The sequence below is a fragment of the Cuculus canorus genome, chromosome Z (genome assembly GCF_017976375.1).
Source record: "Cuculus canorus isolate bCucCan1 chromosome Z, bCucCan1.pri, whole genome shotgun sequence".
NCBI classification, from domain to species: Eukaryota; Metazoa; Chordata; class Aves; order Cuculiformes; family Cuculidae; genus Cuculus; species Cuculus canorus.
Window position 1 is genome coordinate 77604658 of NC_071441.1, and position 22833 is coordinate 77627490.

The following is a 22833-nucleotide window of genomic DNA, read 5'->3' on the forward strand; positions in this document are numbered from 1 at the left end:
CCACCTTCTGCTCAGGGAATCCATGAAAATGAAGCTCTTGGCCCACGGCAACAGCCCCAAAATCCACTTCCCGACACCTCCCGTGAGGTTCAAGTCCATAAAAGCAGCTGCGACGTAACCACCAAAGCAGACGGTGCTCACCTCGCTCGTTCCCGACGGGCGATTCCAAGCGCTGGCATTGCTTCCGTTCTCCTTACCTTGGCCTCAACCTTCAGCTCCACGCGCCCTACGAGCCCTGGAGCTCGTTCCTCCCCTCAGGAGCTCACGTTTACCCCCAGGAGCTCATTTCTCCCTTCGCTCAGGAGTTCATCTCTACCTTCAAGAGCTCATTTCTCCCCTCCAAGAACTCATTTCTCCCCCCTGGAGCTCAGGTCTACCTCCAGGAATTTCCACCACCACCACCACCACACCTCGGGTCATTCTCCCTCCCTGGAGTTCAGGTCTACCTCCACGAGCTTCCCCCGAGGTCATTTCTCCTCCCTGGAGCTCAGGTCTACCTCCAGGAGCTTCCCAGCTCATTTCTCCCCTCTGGAGCTCAGGTCTACCCCTGGAGCTCAGGTCTACCTCCTGGAGCTCAGGTCTACCTCCTGGAGCTCAGGTCTACCCCCTGGAGCTCAGGTCTACCTCCCGGAGGCCCGAGGCCTCCCCCCAGCCCTTATCTCTGCCTTCTGGAGCTCAGGTCTACCTCCAGAAGCTTCTACCCGAGGTCATTTCTCCCCTCTGGAGCTCAGGTCTACCCCCTGGAGCTCAGGTCTACCCCGTGGAGCTCAGGTCTACCTCCTGGAGCTCAGGTCTACCTCCTGGAGCTCAGGTCTACCCCCTGGAGATCAGGTCTACCTCCTGGAGCTCAGGTCTACCTCCTGGAGCTCAGGTCTACCTCCTGGAGCTCAGGTCTACCCCCTGGAGCTCAGGTCTACCCCTGGAGCTCAGGTCTACCCCGTGGAGCTCAGGTCTACCCCTTGGAGATCAGGTCTACCTCCTGGAGCTCAGGTCTACCTCCCGGAGCTTCCCACCCCCTGGAGCTCAGGTCTACCTCCAGAAGTTTTTACCCCCGAGAGGTCCTTTCTCCCCGCCTGGAGCTCAGGTCTCTCTCCAGGAGCTCGTTCCCCCCCCCCAGGAGCTGCCATCCACCCGCGGCAGCTCCCTTCTCCTCCCAGGAGCTGGTTTCTCCTGCTCCACACACCCCCCAAGAAACCCACCGGGAACGCCGAAAGCCGAGGGGTACTTACAGAAGATGGCAAACCCGGAGGAACTTTCCGAACTTTCTTTGTTTGGACTTCTAGAAGGAAAGAAAAAGACAATAAAAAAAACCCCCGGACGTCTTTACGGCTTTGGTTTTTTGATTCCCGCTCCCCGTTTCCACCAATCGCCGCTGCCCCGCGCTCAACGCTTTGGGTCGGAAAAGCCCTCGGAGCTCTTCAAGGTGGGGATGTTTTGAGTGGAAGCTTTGAGGCTTCAAGGTGGGGTTTGTTGGGTTGGGGTTTGTTGGAGAACTCAACAAAGAAGCGACGTTCATAGAATGAAAGTCCGCGGTGTGGTGGAAAGGAGACGGCGGAGAGGTTGAAGGCCAAAGGACTCACCCATGGAGGTGCCGTGGAGAGGCCGCCGGCGGGGGTTATTGCTGGAGTACTGGTAGTACTGGGAGCCGGGCTTGGTGGGGGACAGCGCGGTGGCGGTGCCCATCTCCATCTCGGCGCCGAGAAGACTTTGCTTGAAGGGACGGGAGAGAAAAGCGGGAGAAAATGAGCGCGAGAGAGCGAGCGAGAAGCGTGGTTTGGCGCGTGGCTGCCAACGGCGCCCGTTCCTCCTCATTAGCAGCCTAAAAATAACGAGGAGCCACGCTCCGAGGGCTTAAAGGAGACACCACCCAACGCGTCGGGAGGAGAGGCCTTTGGGTGGGACGGAGGCCGAAGGGCGAGGGCGAGGGCGGAGGCGTCGGGGGCGGAGGAGGAGAAAGGAGACCCCAAAAGGCAGCGGTGGTGGAATGGAGAGGGCGATAAAAGCCCAAAGAGCAGAGGAGAAGGGGAGCGGAGAGCGTAAAAGCGATGAAAAGCGAAAGCAGAACAACAACAAAAAGTCGATAATAGTGGAAAGATGGAGGAAAGGGAAGAAAAATGGTATTTAAGGAGGGTAAAAGCAAAAGGGGGGGGAATGGAGGGGGGAAATGAAAGGAAAGAAAGAGGAGGAGGATGAACGGCAATGGAAATGGGGAGTGGGAATGGTGAAAGCGGAGAAGAATGGAAACGAAGGATAAAATCAAAGGAAAAGAGAGAGAAAAGCGATGAAATCCAAGAAAAATGAACATTAGGAATGATAAAACCCAATAAAAATGAACATTAGGAACGAGAAAACCAAAGAATAATGAGAATTAAGAATAAAACCAAAGGAAAAGAGAGAGAAAAGTGATGAAATCAAAGAAAAATGAAAATTAGGAGTGGTAAAACTGAAGAATAATGAGAATTAAGAATAAAATCAAAGGAAAAGAGAGAGAAAAGTGATGAAATCCAAGAAAAATGAAAATTAGGAATGATAAAACCCAATAAAAATGAACATTAGGAATGATAAAACCGAAGAATAATGAAAATAAAGACTAAAATCAAAAGAAAAGAGAGAGAAAAGTGATGAAATTTAAGCAAAATGAAAATTAGGAATGGTAAAATCAAAGAATAATGAAAATTAAGACTAAAATCAAAGGAAAAGGAAGAGAAAAGTGATGAAATCGAAGAAAAATGAACATTAGGAATGAGAAAACCGAAGAATAATGAAAATAAAGAATAAAATCAAAGGAAAAGGAAGAGAAAAGTGATAAAATTTAAGAAAAATGAAAATTAGGAATGATAAAATCGAAGAATAATGAAAATTAAGAATAAAATCAAAGGAAAAGAGAGAGAAGAGTGATGAAATCGAAGAAAAATGAACATTAGGAATGAGAAAACCAAAGAATAATGAAAATAAAGAATAAAACCAAAGGAAAAGAGAGAGAAAAGTGATGAAATCGAAGCAAAATGAAAATTAGGAATGATAAAACCTAAGAATAAATAAAATTAAGAATGAAACCAAAGGAAAAGAGAGAGAAAAGTGATAAAATTGAAGAAAAATGAGAATTAGGAATGATAAAACCCAATAAAAATGAACACTAGGAATGAGAAAACCGAAGAATAATGAGAATTAAGAATAAAATCAAAGGAAAAGAGAGAGAAGAATGATAAAACCTAAGAAAAATGAACATTAGGAGTGATAAAACCTAAGAATAATGAAAATAAAGAATAAAATCAAAGGAAAAGAGAGAGAAAAGTGATGAAATCCAAGAAAAATGAACATTAGGAATGATAAAACCGAAGAGAAATAAAAACGCAGACGGAGAAAACGTAAGAATGAAAATTCAATTAAAAATGAAATTCGATTAAAAATGAAATTCAATTAAAAATGAAATTCAATTAAAAATGAAATTAAATTAAAACCGAAGAAAAATGAAATTCAAAGAATAACAAACCCTGAGAATAAGGAAAATTAAGAATAAAACGTAAGAAAAAGAAACCTAAGGACGATCAACGCGAGAAAAGTGGAATTTAAGGACAAGAAACCCCCAGAAAATGACATTTTAGTATCATAAAAATTCAGAATAATGAATATTAAGAGTAAAAAGCCCCAAAGATAATGAGTCGGAGGTTAATATGGAATTAAAGGGATTAATAAAGCATTAATATCGTCTCGATAGCGGCTCTGGGGGGGAAAAAGGATCCAAATTCAGCAAAAGAGACTGAAAAGTGGAGGAAATGGGGGGGAAGTAAAGGAAATGGATTGAAACGGAAAGGGAAAAAGGTGGAAAATCCAGGGGAAAGGTGGAAAAATGACACTATTGGATCAAACGTCAATGAAATCGGGGGGAAATGAAACTAAAAAGGTCCGAATTCAAACTAAAAAGGTCCAAATTTAGACGGAAAAGGTCCGAATTCAAACCAAAAAGGTCCAAATTCAAACTAAAAAGGTCCAAATTCAAACTAAAAAGAGCAGAATTGAGACTCAATTGATCCAAAATCAGATTAAATCGACGAAAATTACATTAAAGGGATCTAAAATGAGATTAAATAGACCCCAAATGACATTAAATAGGTAAAAATCAATTAAAAAGGTAAAAATCAATTAAATAGGTAAAAATCAATTAAATAGATAAAATTACAGTAAATTGATAAAAATTGTTAAAGAGATAAAAATCGCATTAAATAGATCTAAATTTACGTTAAACAGATAAAAAATGTGTTCCATAGAGAAAAATTACAACAAATTGATCCCAAATGACATTAAATAGAGGAAAAAAAGCATTAAATAGAAAAACCTATATTAAATAGATGGAAATGTACATGAAATGGAGAAAAATTGCATTAAATAGACCCAAATTTGCATTAAATCTATCGAACGTTCCACGAAATAGATAAGAAATACATGGAATTATTCTATGAAATAGATAAAAAATGCATTAAATCGATCAAAACTTAAAGGGAATACAACAAAATAGATGAAAAATTGCATTAAATAGGAGAAAATGTACATTAAAGGGGTAAAAAATTGCATGAAATGGGTCAAAATGATATTAAATGGGTAAAAACTCACATGGAATGGGTAAAAATGATATGAAATGAGTAAAAATGCCACGAAATGGGTTAAAACTGATATGAAATGGGTCAAAAATCACATGAATTGGTTCAAAAAGGACATGAAATGGGTCAAAAATGATCTGAAAGGGGTAAAAATGACATTAATTGGGTCAAAAATGATATAAAATGGGTCAAAAATGCATGAAATGGGTCAAATATTCCATGAAATGGGTGAAAAATGCATGAAATGGGTCAAAAATCCTATGAGATGGATCAAAAATGACTTAAAATGGGTCAAAATCGCATGAAATGGGTCAAAAGTGCACTAAATGACATGAAATGGGTCAAAAATGACACGAAATGGGTCAAAAATGACACAAAATGGGACAAAAATGGCATGAAATGGGTCAAAAACGACACAAAATGGGTCAAAGATGGCACATAATGACATGAAATGGGTCAAAAATGACACAAAATGGGTCAAAAATGACACAAAATGGGACAAAAATGACACAAAATGGGTCAAAGATGGCACATAATGACATGAAATGGGTCAAAAATGACACAAAATGGGTCAAAAACGACACGAAATGGGTCAAAAATGACACAAAATGGGTCAAAAACGACACGAAATGGGTCAAAAATGACACAAAATGGGTCAATATTGGCATGAAATGGGTCAAAAATGACACAAAAGGGTCAAAAAGACACAAAATGGGTCAAAAAGGACACAAAATGGGTCAAAAAGGACACAAAATGGGTCAAAGATGGCACATAATGACATGAAATGGGTCAAAAATGACACAAAATGGGTCAAAAACGACACAAAATGGGTCAAAAACGACACAAAATGGGTCAATAATGGCATGAAATGGGTCAAAAATGGCACAAACTGGGTCCAAAATGGGTCAAAAATGACACAAAATGGGTCAAAAATGGCACAAAATGACATGAAATGGGTCAAAACCGACATAAAATGGGTCAAAAATGGCACAAAATGACATGAAATGGGTCAAAACTGACACAAAATGGGTCAAAAAAGACACAAAATGGGTCAAAAGTGCACAAAATGGGTCAAAATGGCCCGAAATGAGTCCAAAAAGAGACAAAGTGGGTCCAAAATGGCCTCAAATGGCTGAAAAGTGGAAGAGCTGCGTTTGCGTGACGCCGAAGTCGGGAAGAATCCCCCCCATGGAAGCCCCCAAAGCAATTAACGCCGGTGCTTAACGACTGCGGTCGCAGCGGCCTTTGAAGCGTCCCTTTTCGGCCCCGACTAACGAGCCGCGGCCTAATGAACGTCGACGCCGCGAGGACTTTGGGGTCCGTGGGAGAGGGGGGACCCGGGAGCCTAACGACGGGGACTCGTTAAGCCGAGCAGGGGACTAATTAAGGCGCTGGTGGGGAAAAATGAAGGCGACGAGGGGGGAAAAAGGCGACGGCGGTCAATAATTAAGGCTAAAACGGTGCAAAATTAAGGCTAAACCGGCGAAAAATTCAGGCGACGGCGGCGAATCGTTAAGGCGACGACGGTCAATAATTAAGGCGACGAGGGTGAATAATTAAGGCGGAAGCGGTGAAAAATTACGGCGACGACGGTGCCAAATTAAGAGCATAAACGGTGAAAAATTAGGGGGAAACCGGGGAAAAATTAGGGGGAAAACGGTGAGAATTACGGCTAAAATGGTCCATAATTAAGGTTAATAATTAAGCCTTAAATGGTTAATAATTAGGGCGATGACGGCGAAAAATTAAGTGGATGAGGGTGAAAAATTCAGGCAACGAAGGTGAATTAAAGGCAACGAAGGTGAAAAATTAAGGCTAAAATGATCGAAAATTAAGGCGACGACGACGGTGAACAATTAAGGCGACGGCGGTCGATAATTAAGGCTCCAGAGGTGAGTAATTAGGGCTAAAACGGTCGTTAGGGCGCGGAGGGGCTCGTTGGGAGGAAGGTGAACCCAACCGGAGGCCTCGCGACGCGTCGGGAGGACTATGGGCTCGTTGGGATATTAACCACGACTCGTTAGGGTTTAATATTGACTCCTTGTGATTAATAGGGACTCATTAGGGTTTAATATCGATTAATTTGGATGGGTATCGACTAATAGGGATGACCATCAACTGCTTTTGATTCATACCGTCTCGTATCGATTAATACAGACGCGTTTTAACGAAGATCGACTAATTTGGATTAATATCGGCTCGTTTGGGTTAATATTATCGACTCATTCGGATTAATATCGGCTCGTTTGGGTTAATATCGACTCACTAATTAATAGCGACTCATTTGGCTTCAGATCGACTCATTCGGATTCAAATCAACTCAGTTTAATGAATATTATCGACTCGTTTGGATTAATAATATCGACCCATTTGGATTAATATTATCGACTCATTTGGATTAATATCGACTCATTTTGATTAATATCGACTCATTTGGATTAATATCGACTCGTTTTGATTAATATCGACTCATTTGTATTAATATTATCGACTCATTTGGATTAATATCGACTCGTTTGGATTAATATCGACTCGTTTGGATTAATATCGACTCGTTTGGATTATTATCGACTCATTTGGATTAATATCAACGCATTTGGATTAATATCGACCCATTTAGATTAATAATATTGACTCCTTTGGATTAATATTGACTCGTTTGGATTAATATTATCGACTCATTTGGATTAATATCGACTCGTTTGGATTAATATCGACTCGTTTGGATTAATATCGACTCATTTGGATTAATATTGACTCATTTGGATTAATATTATCGACTCATTTGGATTAATATCGACTCGTTTGGATTAATATCGACTCGTTTGGATTAATATCGACTCATTTGGATTAATATCGACTCATTTGGATTAATAATATCGACTCATTTGGATTAATATTGACCCATTTGGATTAATATTATCGACTCGTTTTGATTAATATCGACTCGTTTTGATTAATATCGACTCATTTGGATTAATATCGACCCATTTGGATTAATATCGACCCATTTAGATTAATAATATCGACTCATTTGGATTAATATTGACCCATTTGGATTAATATTATCGACTCGTTTTGATTAATATCGACCCATTTGGATTAATATCGACCCATTTGGATTAATATCGACTCATTTGGATTAATATCGACCCATTTAGATTAATAATATCGACTCATTTGGATTAATATCGCCCCATTTTAACGACTATCGCCCCATTTTAACGACTATCGCCCCATTTTAACGACTATCGCCCCATTTTAACGACTATCGCCCCATTTTAATGACTATCCCCTTATTCTAATAAATATCGACTTATTTTGAGGACCATTTTGACTCCAATTGCCACATTTTGGACAACTATCGCCTCATTTTAACGACCATCACCTCATTCCAATGAATATCAACTTATTTTGAGGACCATTTTGACACCGATCGCCTCATTTTGGACAAATATCACCTCTTTTTAATGACCATCGCCTCATTTTAACGACTATCGCCTCATTTTAACGACCATCACCTTATTTTAGTGAATATCGACTTATTTTGAGGACCATTTTGACGCCGATCGCCTCATTTTGACGACTATCACCTCATTTTAATGAATATCGACTTCCTTTAAGGACCATTTTGACGCCGATCGCCTCATTCTGACAACTATCGCCTCCTTTTAATGACTATCGCCTCCTTTTAATGACCATCGCCTCATTTTAACCACTATCGCCTCATTTTAACGACTATCACCTTATTATAATGAGTATCGACTTCTTTTGAGGACCATTTTGACACTGATCACCTCATTTTGGACAAATATCGCCTCATTTTAACGACCATCGCCTCCTTTTAACGACTATCCCCTTATTCTAATGAATATCGACTTATTTTGAGGACCATTTTGACGCTGATCGCCTCATTTTGGACAAATATCGCCTCGTTTTAACGACCATCACCTCATTTTAATGACTATCGACTTCTTTTAAGGACCATTTTGACGCCGATCAACTCATTTTAACGACCATCACCCCATTTTAATGACTATTGACTTCTTTTAAGGACCATTTTGATGCCGATCAACTCATTTTGACACCAATCGCCTCATTTTGGACAAATATCGCCTCGTTTTAACGACCATCGCCTCATTTTAATGACTATCACCTCATTTTAATGATTATCAACTTATTTTGAGGACCATTTTGACGCCGATCACCTCATTCTGACAACTATCGCCTCATTTTAACGACCATCACCTCATTTTAACGACCATCACCTTATTCTAATGAATATCGACTTATTTTAAGGACCATTTTGACTCCAATCGCCTCATTTTGGACAAATATCACCTCATTTTAACGACTATCGCCTCATTTTAACGACCATCACCTCATTTTAATGAATATCGACTACTTTTAAGGACCATTTTGACGCCTATCGCCTCATTTTAACGACTATCACCTCATTCTAATGAATATCGACTTATTTTGAGGACCATTTTGACGCCGATCGCCTCATTTTGACGCCAATCGCCTCATTTTGGACAAATATCGCCTCCTTTTAACGACCATCACCTCATCTTAACGACCATCACCTTATTTTAATGACTATCACCTTATTATAATGAGTATCGACTTCTTTTGAGGACCATTTTGACACCGATCGCCTCATTTTGGACAACTATCGCCTCGTTTTAACGACCATCGCCTCATTTTAACGACTATCCCCTTATTCTAATGACTATCGACTTCCTTTAATGATCATTTTGACGCCGATCGCCTCATTTTGGACAAATATCGCCTCCTTTTAACGACTATCACCTTATTTTAATGACTATCGACTTATTTTGAGGACCATTTTGACTCCAATCGCCACATTTTGGACAAATATTGTCTCCTTCTAACGACCATTGCCTCATTTTAACGACTATCGCCTTATTTTAATTAATATCGACTTCTTTTAAGGACCATTTTGATGCCAATCGCCTCACTTTGACAACTATTGCCTCGTTTTAACGACCATCACCTCATTTTAACGACTATCCCCTTATTTTAATGAATATTGACTACTTTTAAGGACCATTTTGACGCCGATTGCCTCATTTTGGACAAATATTGCCTCATTTTAACGACTATCGCCTTATTCTAATGAATATCGACTTCTTTTAAGGACCATTTTGACTCCAAACGCCACATTTTGGACAACTATCACCTCGTTTTAACGACCATCGCCTCCTTTTAATGACCATCGCCTCATTTTAACGACTATCACCTTATTTTAATGAATAGCGACTTCTTTTAAGGACCATTTTGATGCCGATCGCCTCATTCTGACAACTATCGCCTCCTTTTAACGACCATCCCCTTATTCTAATGACTATCGACTTCTTTTAAGGACCATTTTGACGCCCATCGCCTCACTCTGACCACTCTCGCCTCGTTTGGCCCAACACCGCCTCCTTCGAAGGACTGTTTGGGTGACTACGGCGCCGTTTGAAGCAACATCGCCTTCTTCGGAGGGCCGTTTGGAGGCCGACGGTCGCGTTTTGACGCCTCTCGCCTCGTTCCTCGGGCCAAGAGTGGCCAAACCAACCCCCCCCCTCCCTTTTCCAAAGCCCCTCAACTTTCTCCTGCCTGGTAATCAACTTTTCCTGACTGCACTAATTACCGGCCTCGCTAAAGTAGAGCCTGTGTTTTCCCTAATCGAAATTCTAATCAGCGTGTCGCTCACAACAGCCTTAGTTCTGCTCGGCTGCCGCGCTATTCACATGCAAAAAAGAGTCTAAATAGGCCAATTATGAGGCGGCCTCGGCTTTAACCCGCTGAGAACCGCCAAAGCGCGCCCCGAAAACAAAGGCGCCTTGTTGGAGGCGCACAACGGCCTTGGGGGCCTGCGGAGACGGCGGCACGGCCGGCGGCGCCAGGGGACCGCCGCCAACGCTCCCCACGGGGCTCTTCGCACTCCAAACTGAAGTTTTCGGGACTCCGAATGGAAAGGTTCGTTCTCCGAATCCGACAGTTCCGACTCCAAATGGACAATTTTTCCTTCGGATCTACGCGGTTTTACTCCAAGCGAATAAATCTGAGGCGAAATCCACTTCATTCTGAGCCAGACTCAATCGTTCTTATTCGGAATGGAAATGTTCTTCCTCCAAATCAGTCGCTCTGACTGAAAATTGGAACGTTCTTACGCAAAAGGAATAATTCTTGGGCTGAATCGAGACGTTCTTACTCAAAATCCAATCATTCCTACTCTAAAGTAATAATTCTGACTCAAAATTCAATCGTTCGTACTCAAAATCTAAGAATTTCTACTCAAAAATCAATCATTCTTACACAAAACTGATCAATTCTTACTCAAAATCAATCGTTCTGACTCAAAATTCAATCATTCTTACTCAAAATCTACTAATTCCTACTCAAAAATCAATCATTTTACTCAAAATCAATCATTCTACTCAAAATTGAAACGTTCTTAATCAAAATCTAATAATTCCTACTCAAAAATCAATCATTCTTACGCAAAACGACTCAATTCTTACTCAAAATTAATAATTCTGACTCAAAATCCAATCGTTCTTACTTAAAATCTAAGAATTCCTACTCAAAAATCAATCATTTTACTCAAAATCAATAATTTTACTCAAAATTGAACCGTTCTTAATCACAATCTAAGAATTCCTGCTCAAAAATCAATCATTCTAATGCCAAACTACTCAATTCTTACTCAAAATTAATAATTCTGACTCAAAATTGAAATGTTCTTACTCAAAATCTAAGAATTTCTACTCAAAAATCAATCATTCTTACGCAAAATCCAAACCTTCCTAATCAAAAATCAATCATTTTACTCAAAATCAGTCATTCTGACTCAAAATTCAATCGTTCTTAATCAAAATCTAAGAATTCCTACTCAAAAATCAGTCATTCTTACACAAAACTACTCAATTCTTACTCAAAATTAATAATTCTGACTCAAAATTCAATCGTTTGTACTCAAAATTAATAATTCCTACTCAAAAATCAATCATTTTACTCAAAATCCAATCATTCCTACTTAAAATCTAATAATTGCTACTCAAAAATCAGTCATTCTTACTCAAAATCAAATATTCTTACTCAAAATTGAAACGTTCTTACTCAGAATCTAAGAATTCCTGCTCAAAAATCAATCATTCTTACGCCAAACGACTCAATTCTTACTCAAAATTAATAATTCCTACTCAAAATCCAATCATTCCTACTTAAAATCTAAGAATTCCTACTCAAAAATCTATCATTTTACTCAAAATCAATCATTCTTACTCAAAATTGAACCGTTCTTAATCAAAATCTAATAATTCCTAATCAAAAATCAATCATTCTTACGCAAAACGACTCAATTCTTACTCAAAATTACTAATTCTGACTCAAAATCCAATCATTCCTACTTAGAATCTAAGAATTCCTACTCAAAAATCAATCATTTTACTCAAAATCAATCACTCTTACTCAAAATTGAAATATTCTTACTCAAAATCTAACAATTCCTACTCAAAAATCAGTCATTCTTACGCCAAACTGATCAATTCTTACTCAAAATTAATAATTCGGACTCAAAATTCAATCGTTCTTAATCAAAATCTAAGAATTCCTACTCAAAAATCTATCATTTTACTCAAAATCAATTATTCTTACTCAAAATTGCAATATTCTTCCTCCAAGTCAGTCGCTCTGACTGAAAATTGGAACGTTCTTACGCAAAAGGAATAATTCTTAGGCTGAATCGACACTTTCTTATTAAAAATCCAAACATTCCTACTTAAAATTAATAATTCTGACTCAAAATTAATAATTCGGACTCAAAATTCAATCATTCTTAATCAAAATCTAAGAATTCCTACTCAAAATCAATCGTTCTTACTCAAAATCCAAACATTCCTAATCATAAATCAATCATTTTACTCAAAATCAGTCATTCTGACTCAAAATTCAATCGTTCTTAATCAAAATCTAAGAATTCCTACTCAAAAATCAATAATTTTACTCAAAATCTAATAATTCCTAATAAAAAATCAATCATTTTACTCAAAATCAATCACTCTTAACTCAAAATTGAAATATTCTTACTCAAAATCTAATAATTCCTACTCAAAAATCAATCATTCTTATGCAAAACTGATCAATTCTTCCTCAAAATTAATAATTCTGAGTCAAAATTCAATCATTCGTACTCAAAATTAATAATTCCTACTCAAAAATCAATCATTCTTACTCAAAATCAATCGTTCTTACTCAGAATTGAAATATTCTTACTCAAAATCTAAGAATTCCTACTCAAAAACCGATCATTCTTACGCCAAACGGATCAATTCTGACTCCAAATCAATCGTTCTGACTCAAAATCGAACCATTTTTAATCAAAATTCAATCGTTTCTACTCAAAAGGAATCATTTACTCCAAATCAATCGTTTTTAATGAATATTTATTCTTACTCAAAATCAACCATTCCTAAAATTCAAACATCTTTACTCCAAATTGAAATAATTTACTCCAAATTCGAACATCTTTACTCCAAATTCAATCATTCTTACTCAAAATTAACATTTTTATTCCAAATTCAATCATTTTTACTCCAAATTCAATCATTTTTACTCAAAATTCAATCATTTTTACTCAAAATTCGATCATTTTGATTCCAAATTCAATCATTTTGATTCCAATTCCCAAAGTCTTCACTCCAAAGTCAATCTTCCCTCAAAATTCCAACATTCTCACTCCAAATCCAACCCCCTCGCCTCAAAATTCCAACTCCCGACTCCAAATTTGAAGGTCCTGCCTCAAAATTCCGCCTTCTTCAGTCCAAATTCGATGGTTCCGACCTCACCGACCTCCACCTCCAAGAGGACTTTGGAGATGGGAGAACCTCTCCCTGAGCCACCGGGAGGTGGACCTTCATCCCCACGTTCTTCCGAGGCCACCAGGTGCACGGTCCGACCTTCTCCGTGACCTCCTAAGGAGCTGCTACAGCCCCGATCCCACCCAGATGCCACCAGGATCCCATTTGGATCCCATCAAGATCCATCAGGATCCCCCCCAGATCCCACCAAGATCCCATTTGGATCCATCAGGATCCCACTCAGATGCCACCAAGATCCCATTTGGGTCTCATGGGGATCCCATCACGATCCCATCCCAAATCCCATCCAGATCCCACCAAGATTCCATCAGGATGCCACCAAGATCCCATTTGGATCCCATTTGGATCCCATCCAGATGCCATCAAGATCCCTTTCCAAATCCCACCAAGATCCCATCAAGATCCCATCTGGATCCCATCTCAAATCCCATTAGGATCCCACCGAGATCCCATCAGGATCCCACCCAGATGCCACCAACATCCCATTTGGATCCCATCCGGATCCCATCACGATCCCTTCCCAAATCCCATCCAGATGCCACCAAGATCCCATTTGGATCCCATCCGGATCCCATCACGATCCCATCCCAAATCCCATCCAGATGCCACCAAGATCCCATTTGGATCCCATTTGGATCCCATCCAGATACCATCAAGATCCCATCCCAAAACCCACCAAGATCCCATCAAGATCCCACCAAGATCCCATCCCAAATCCCATCAGGATCCCACCCAGATGCCACGAAGATCCCATCAGAATCCCACCCAGATGCCACCAAGATCCCATTTGGATCCCATTTGGATCCCATCCAGATGCCATCAAGAACCCATCAGGATCCCACCCAGATGCCACCAAGATCCCATCAGGATCCCATCCAGATGCCACCAAGATCCCATTTGGATCCCAGTTGGATCCCGTCCAGATGCCATAAAGATCCCTTCCCAAATCCCATCCAGATACCATTCAGATCCCATCAGGATCCCACCAAGATCCAATCTGGGTCCCATCTGAGTCCCACTCAGGTCCCATCCGGATCCCACCCGGATCCATCCCCGACGTTCGAATTCTCAAAATGGACAAAATTAAGGACTTTATATACATAGAACGGAAAACTAAGGAATTCTGGAATGGTTTGGGCTGGAAGGGACCTTAAAGCCCCCCCAGTTCCACGGACAGCGCCACCTCCCACCTCCAAACCTCCTCAAACCCAGCCTGGAACCCTCCAAGATGGCCCTCAAGACCTCCAAAGTGGCCTTCAAGACCTCCAGTGGAGCTCATGGAGCCCTCAATGGCCCTCAAGACCTCCAAAGTGGCCTTCAAGACCTCCACTGGAGCTCAAGGAGCCCTCAATGGCCCTCAAGACCTCCAAAGTGGCCTTCAAGACCTCCACTGGAGCTCAAGGAGCTCCAGAAGCTCCTGCAATCCCAAGGTTTCTCAAGGATCCACACTCCCACCATCACCGTCGCCTCTGGAATGCCTCAAATCATTGAGGTTGGAGAAGACCTTTGAGATCATGCAGTCCAACCGTCCACACAAGCCTCAAGTGTGACGTCTCCGTGGGTTTAGGACACCTCCAGCTTTCCTGGAGCGCCTTCACGGAGTGCTTTGGTGGCTCCTGTGGAGCTTCTCCTGTCCCACCACCCCAAGGCCTTCACCAACCAAGTGTTCCCACCAGACCTGTAGGTCAACCTATGAGTCTTATGGGCTCCACCACTCAGCTCTTGGCTCAAAGATCTCCAGCGAGAGCTTCAAAGCCATTTCTGAAGAGCCGTTTGGGATGGAACCATCTGCCAAGATCTCCAGAAGGTGAAGAAACCAACATGAGTCAGGAGAACGTTGGTGGCTTTCTCTTACCTGGTGGCAACCTTGTAGATTGGAGTCTCTTCCATAGGACGAGTAGGACCCTCGTTCCGTTTTACCTGAGGAGAAACCAAAGCAGAGATGAACCACGGCCACAAAGAAGCCCTTCCGACCACGGCCACATCTTCTCGGAGCTGTAAAACCAGGGAGGAAGGAAAGTTGGAGAAGACCTTGAAGCTCCTCCAGCTGTGCCTACAAAACCATGCCCTGAAGCACCACTTCTCCACCTCTTCTGAAGCCCTCAAGGGATGGAGATTCCACCATCATTATGGGTTGGAAGGGACCTCCAAGCCCACCTCCCACTGGCTCAGGAGCTCCAAACTCCATCCAACGTGGCCTTCAACACCTCCAGGGATGGAGCAGCCACCACTGCTCTGGGGAACCTGATGCTCAGAGAACCTCGAGTTGGGTTGGAAGAGACCTTGAAGACCATGGAATGGGTCAGAAGAGACCCTGAAGATCATGGAATGGGTTGGAAGAGACCCTGAAGATCATGGAATGGGTCAGAAGAGACCTTGAAGATCATGGAATGGGTCGGAAGAGACCCTGAAGATCATGGAATGGGTTGGAAGGGCCCTCCAAGATCAGAGAGACCTGGAGATGACAGGAAGGTCCTTCCACGGACACGCCGCACACTCAGACTTGGAGGTCCTCCATCCCTTAACCCCTCCAAGAAGAGAAGGTGGGGCTGAAAGCCCCAAAAGGAGAAAGAGAAGGTGGAGGAGAAAGAAGGTTGAGGAGAAAGAGGGTGGAGGAGAAAGAAGGTGGAGGAGAAAGAAGGTTGAGGAGAAAGAGGGTGGAGGAGAAAGAAGGTGGAGGAGAAAGAGGGTGGAGGAGAAAGAGAGTGGAGGAGAAAGAAGGTGGAGGAGAAAGAAGGTGGAGGAGAAAGAGAGTGGAGGAGAAAGAAGGTGGAGGAGAAAGAAGGTGGAGGAGAAAGAAGGTGGAGGAGAAAGAGGGTGGAGGAGAAGGAAGGTGGAGGAGAAAGAAGGTGGAGGAGAAAGAAGGTGGAGGAGAAAGAAGGTGGAGGAGAAAGAGGGCGGAGGAGAAAGAGGGTGGAGGAGAAGGAAGGTGGAGGAGAAAGAAGGTGGAGGAGAAGGAAGGTAGAGGAGAAAGAAGGTGGAGGAGAAAGAGGGCGGAGGAGAAGCAAAGCGCCGCGAGGTGGGGCCTCGTCATGGGCCGAGGTGGCGTCGTCTGGGTTTGGACGGCGAAGAACTCTCGCCGGGGTTCTAAAAGCCACCCAGGTTGGCAATTCCGAGTTGTCAGAAGCTTCCAAATCGTCTTCTCCTGGTGTGGGGGAGGAGAAGACGAAGGGCCGCGCTGTGAATCATCCCTCGGCAATCCGAGTGTTTCCATGACATCAATGGGCAGCGGGCCAGGATCGGGGCGAAGGCGGCCAAGAACCGGCGCTTGGCTTCCTTTCTCCTCCAGATGATGCTCCTCGGAGAACCAAGACGAGATGGGGGGTCACCACGATGGGGTCATCTCCGAAAGAAGGGGGGAGAAGGGAGGAGACGGCGGCGGAGAGGGGGAAAAAAGGGGAGGGGGTGGGCAGGAAGGGGTTAAAAGGAGGAGTCCGGAGGGAGTTTGGATCACAATTAGTGATGGAACGATCGGATCGGGAATAAATAAGCACAAAAAAATGGGTAAAATGGGACAAAAATGGTGAAAAAGGACCGTTTCGATGGATTTTTGATATCAATCAGTGATGAAATGGTCCGATTGATACTAATAAGGGGCTGAAAATGGGTAAAATGGGATTAAAATGGTTAAAAATATACATTTCTATGGGTTTTTGATATCAATCAGTGATGAAATGGTGAGATTGATACTAATAAGGAGCTAAAAATGGGTAAAATGGGACAGAAATGGTTAAAAAGATGCATTTCGATGGATTTTTGATATCAATCAGCGATGAAATGGTCCGATCGATACTAATAAGGAGCTAAAAATGGGTAAAATGGGACAAAAATGGTTAAAAGGATGCATTTCGATGGGTTTTTGATATCAATCAGTGATGAAATGGTCCGATGGATACTAATAAGGAGCTGAAAATGGGTAAAATAGGGTAAAAATGGTTAAAAAGATGTATTTATAGCTATTTTTTATATCAATTAGTGATGAAATGGTCAGAATTGGAATAATAAGCACCCAAAAATGGGTAAAATGGGACAAAAATGGTTAAAAAGATGCATTTAGAGCTGTTTTTGATATCAATCAGTGATAAATGGTCCGATTGATACTAATAAGGAGCTGAAAATGGGTAAAAAGGGACAAAAATGGTTAAAAAGATACATTTCGATGGATTTTTTATATCAATCAGTGATGAAATGGTCCGATGGATACTAATAAGGAGCTGAAAAATGGGTAAAATGGGACAAAAATGGTTAAAAAGGTACATTTCGATGGATTTTTGATATCAATCAGCGATGAAATGGTCCGATGGATACTAATAAGGAGCTGAAAAAATGGGTAAAATGGGACAAAAATGGTTAAAAAGATACATTTTGATGGATTTTTTGATATCAATCAGTGATGAAATGGTCATATTTAGAATAATAAGCAGCCAAAAATGGGTAAAATGGGATAAAAATGGTTAAAAGGACGCCTTTATATCCATTTTTGGTATCAATTAGTGCTGAAATGATTACATTTATAATAATAAGGGGACAAAAATGGTTAAAAGAGGGCAAAAAATGGTGAAAAGGAATGTGTTTATATGGATTTTTGATCTCAATTAATGACAAAATGCTCAGATTTGGAATAATAAAGAGCCAAAAATGGGACAAAAATGGTTAAAAAGATACATTTCTCCGGATTTTTGATCCCAAATAGAGATTAAACGATGCGATTTGTGACTTTATAACCTTTACGGTTGTCGAAGTGCTCAGAATTTGCCTCTTTGGATTGAAAGTGAGCAAAAAAAATGGGGAAAAGAGTCCGAAAACGGTTAAAAAGAAGGGATTTCTATCGATTTTTGATATCAATTAGCGATGAAATGGTCCGATTTCTAATTATAAGAAGTGAAAAATAGCTCAAGAGGGGCCAAAAGTGCTTAAAAGGAAGATATTTATACGGATTTCTGATATTAAATAGAGATTAAACGATGAATTTGTGACTTTATTGCATTTGTGGTTATTGAAGAGCTCGGAATTCGCCTCTTTCATTAAAGATAAGCTCCAAAAAATGGTTAAAAGAGCCAAAAAAATGGTTAAAAGAAGATATTTAGAGAGCTTTTTTGCCATCAAATAGCGATGAAACGATGGGATTTGTGCCTTTAGAACATTCCCGGTTGTCAAAGAGCTCAAAATTTGCCTTTTTCATTAAAAAGAAAGACGAAATGGGGTTCCAAAAGAGGCAAAAAACGGTTAACGAACGCCTCCGCGCAGCGTTTCCTTGGAATCCCGCGTCTCGTCTCCCTCCTTCCCCACCTGCTGTCCACCTTGGGGGGACCTTTCCCCTTCCGAACCCTCTCGGAGGTCCACATCTCCCCCTCAAAACCACCGCGAAGGCCCCCCCTGAAAAACAAAGCCCCTTTTGGACTTAACGATGCCCTTAATGAGGACAAAGAATGCGTAGGAACGGAGCGTTGTGGAGCGGTTTAGGGCCACTCGGGCACCTCCAAAGTTCTCGTGGAGGTTCTCCACGGAGCTCCGGGCTGGGAGGGGAATGGTGGGATGGAGGCGACGGCGTGGCCGCCGCATTGACTGCGGAATTTGCGGCGTCGGAGAATGCGGCAGGCGCTGCGGCTCTTTCTTGGCACCGAGACAAGGGTGGCAGTGCCAAAGCCCCCATGGCTAAAAACGCCTCCAAAGAAGCAGACGGGGAGCATGAAATCGCCCGGGTTTCGCATGGAAGAGCAACCAGACGCCGCTTTTAACCCCAGAAAGGAAGGAGCGGAAGAAGAAAGAAGACGGATTCAAGCGAAAAACGCTCATTTCTCCTCTTTTCAACCATCTCTTTCCTCATCGTTTCCCCCCTAAATGTTCTCCGTGGGGTGGTGGAACCTCCAACCCTAAAGCCCACGGAGATCCGGTGCTCAGGTGGATACGTAGGGTTGGATGGAGGAGCTCAAAGGGCTTTTCCAAGCACGAAATTCCAGGATTCGATGTGGGCGGTTGTGCCGTTTGCATCCATTCGGCCGACAACAAAGGGTGGAGGAAGAGGTGGACCACCAGAAGGTTGGAGGACACAAAGAAAGAGGGACTTTGCTGCACGTGGAGATCATGGAAGGGGTGGGGTTGGAGGGACCTTAAAGTTCAGAGATTCATGGAACGGTTTGGGTTGGAAGGGATCTTAAAGATGGTGGAATCATGGAATGGGTTGGGTTGGAAGGGATCTTAAAGATGGAATCATGGAATGGGTTGGGTTGGAAGGGATCTTAAAGATGGTGGAATTCATGGAATGGGTTGGGTTGGAAGGGATCTTAAAGATGGTGGAATCATGGAACGGTTTGGGTTGGAAGGGATCCTTAAAGATGGTGGAATCATGGAACGGTTTGGGTTGGAAGGGATCTTAAAGATGGTGGAATCATGGAATGGGTTGGGTTGGAAGGGATCTTAAAGATGGTGGAATCATGGAATGGGTTGGAAGGGATCTTAAAGATGGTGGAATCATGGAATGGGTTGGGTTGGAAGGGACCTGAAAGATCATGGAACGATGGACTGGGTTGGGTTGTGAAGGCCCTTAAAGGACACCTGGATCAGGTTGCTCCAAGCCTCCATTCCAAAGCATTCCCACCACCACTGCTAATTAGGACCCGGCTAATAAACGACCCAAATTAATTGAGAGGTGGAATCAAACCCAACTGTATTGAATGGGTTGAAGGGAACCTTTGAAGCTCCTCAGGCTGGAGGTCATCATTCCCATCATCTACGCCCTAAACCGCAGCATGTTAGGTGGGAAGGGACCTCCAAGGTTGCCCAGATCCATGAGCAGGGCCACCTCCCACCGGATCAGGAGCTCCAAGCTCCATCCAACCTGGCTTTGGCCACCTCGGACAACCACTCCCTAACTTGAGGGCCTTCAAAAGCCGAAGAGATGAGGCGCTCAAGGGTTGTGGTTGGAAACGGAGAGCTACGATCGGCCTGGATGACCTCTGAGATGTTGTCCCACCGAGCGATCCGTCGTTGGAAGCGGATAGGACAAAGCTTTCTTCTCCCGAGCCACCGAGATTGGCCCAATCTGTTCAGCGGAGACGACTTTAAGCGGTTCTGACGTGCGGCCCATGAGGTTCACCGAGAAGAAGAAAAGCTTCTTCTCGTGGTGGCATTTAGGTCATTGTCTTTGGGGGAATCAAGCAGGCGGTTCTTCTTTCCATCCTTCAGCTCCGAGCCCGGAGCGGAAAGAAGGAACGCAAGAACGGAGACGAACGCTCCGAGGAAAAAGCTGCTTCCAGGGCGATCCATTAGAGCTGACAAGTTCAATGGGCCATGAGAGACCATATGGCGGCCAAGACGCGGCGGGAGGAGACGCGAAGGAGGGCAACCACCAGCCCAGAGCTCATCTCCGGGATTTCTTTACGGATTGAAGGAATTCTGGGGCTTGGAGAGCTTTGGGTTTGAGGTGGAGCATCTAAAGGCGTGATGGGAGCCACCAGAAGAGAGGAACGTGGGATGGGTTGGGAGGGGACGATGGAAGGGTCCAATCACAGCTCGCTCAAATCAACCCATGGATCAAGTCCAACCGTGGAGCAGAAGACCAGAGCTCCTCTCCACGTCCACCCATCTTCCAACTCCACTCGCCCAAACGTCTACCAAGCCATTAGTGTCCTCCTGCGGAGCTGGGGGACGTCCTGGGGCCCACGGACCCCTTCTGGGGGTGGCCCTGGAGGTGGCCAGGCCGGGCTGGGTGAGGCCTGGAGCCCTTCATCCAGTGGGAGGTGTGGCCCTGCCCACGGAACTGGGTGGACATGGAGGTCCCCTTCCAACCCAATTCATTCCATGATTCTCTGAGCTTTAAGGTCCCTCAACCCAACCAATCCACGACTCCATGACGGAACCGGATGAGCTTTTAAGGTCCCTTCCAACCCAACCCATTCCATGATTCTCCGCTCTTTAAGGTCCCTTCAACCCAACCCAATCCACAATTCTCACTCTTTAAGGTCCTTCCAACACAAATCACTCCTTCATTCTGTGACGGAACCCACTGGGCTTTAAAGTTCCCTCAATCCACCCCAATCACAACTCCATGACGGAACCGGATGAGCTTTTGAGGTCCCTTCAACCCAACCCATTCCATGATCTCCGCTCCTTTAAGGTCCCTTCAACCCAACCCAATCCACAATCTCCACTCTTAAGGTCCTTCCACACAAATCACTCCTTCATCTGTGACGGCACCTACCGGGCTTTAAGGTCCTCTCAATCCACCCCAATCCACAAACTCCATGATGGAACCGGGATGAGCTTTGAGGTCCCTTCAACCCAACTCATTCCATGATTCTCCGCTCTTTAGGTCCCTTCAACCCACCCCAATCCCCCGACGTGTTGTGATGGAAACCGGATGAGCTTTGAGGTCCCTTCCAACCCAACCCCATTCAATGATTCTCGCTCTTTAAGGTCCCTCCAACCACCCCATTCCATGACTCTGTGATGGAACCGGATGAGCTCTGAGGTCCCTTCAACTCAACCCACGATTCTCCCCTCTTTAGGTCTTTCCAACCCATCCCAATCCACGACTCCATGATGGAACTGGATGAGCTTTGAGGTCCCTTCAACCCAACCCCTTGGTTCTCCGCTTTTTAAGGTCCCTCCAACCCACCCCAATCCCCGATGGTGTGACGGGAACCGGATGAGCTTTTGAGGTCCCTTCAACCCAACCCAATCCACAATTCTATGATGGAACGGATGAGCTTTGAGGTCCTTTCCAACCCAATCCATTCCACGATTCTCCGATCTTTAAGGTCCTTCCCAACCCAAACTCAGTCCAGGATTTTCTCCAATCTTAATGTCCCTTCAACCAACCCAATCCACAACTCTATGATGGAACCGGATGAGCTTGAGGACCCTCCAACCCACCCCAATCACGACTCTATGATGGAACCAGATGAGCTTCAAGGTCCCTTCAACCCAACCCATTCCACAACTCCATGAAGGAACGGATGAGCTTTAAGTTCCCTTCAACCCCACCCCAATCCACTACTCTATGACGGAAGCAGACGAGCTTTGAGGTCCCTTCAACCCAACCCACAATTCTCCACTCTTTAAGGTCCCTTCACCCACCCCCAATCCACACACCTCCATGATGGAATCAGATGAGCTTTGAGGTCCCTCCAACCCAATCCATTCCACGATTCTCCGCTCTTTTAAGGCCCCCTCCCAACCCCACCCCAATCCAGAAATCCATGATGGAACCGCATGAGCTTTGAGGCCCCTTCAACCCAACCACAATTCTCCACTCTTTAAAGTCCCTCAACCCACCTCAATCCACAACTCCATGATGGAACTGGATGAGCTTTGAGGTCCCTTCAACCCAACCCCATCCAACG

At 43.4% G+C, this 22833-nt stretch overlaps 1 protein-coding gene across 13 annotated transcripts in view; it reads right to left on the reverse strand.

Moving 5' to 3' along the window:
* Positions 1 to 22833, reverse strand: part of TCF4 (transcription factor 4) — a 99518-nt gene that overhangs the window by 48359 nt on the left and 28326 nt on the right. For 10 of the 13 annotated variants that reach the window (XM_054053950.1, XM_054053947.1, XM_054053946.1 and 7 more), the window contains 3 exons: positions 15345 to 15409; positions 1581 to 1710; positions 1230 to 1279 (listed from right to left, as the gene is read on the reverse strand). In XM_054053950.1, coding sequence (XP_053909925.1) covers positions 1230 to 1279; positions 1581 to 1710; positions 15345 to 15409 — 245 coding nt within the window. The remainder of the gene's footprint in view (positions 1 to 1229; positions 1280 to 1580; positions 1711 to 15344; positions 15410 to 22833) is intronic. The other 3 variants (XM_054053953.1, XM_054053952.1, XM_054053944.1) reach the window with 2 other exon arrangements.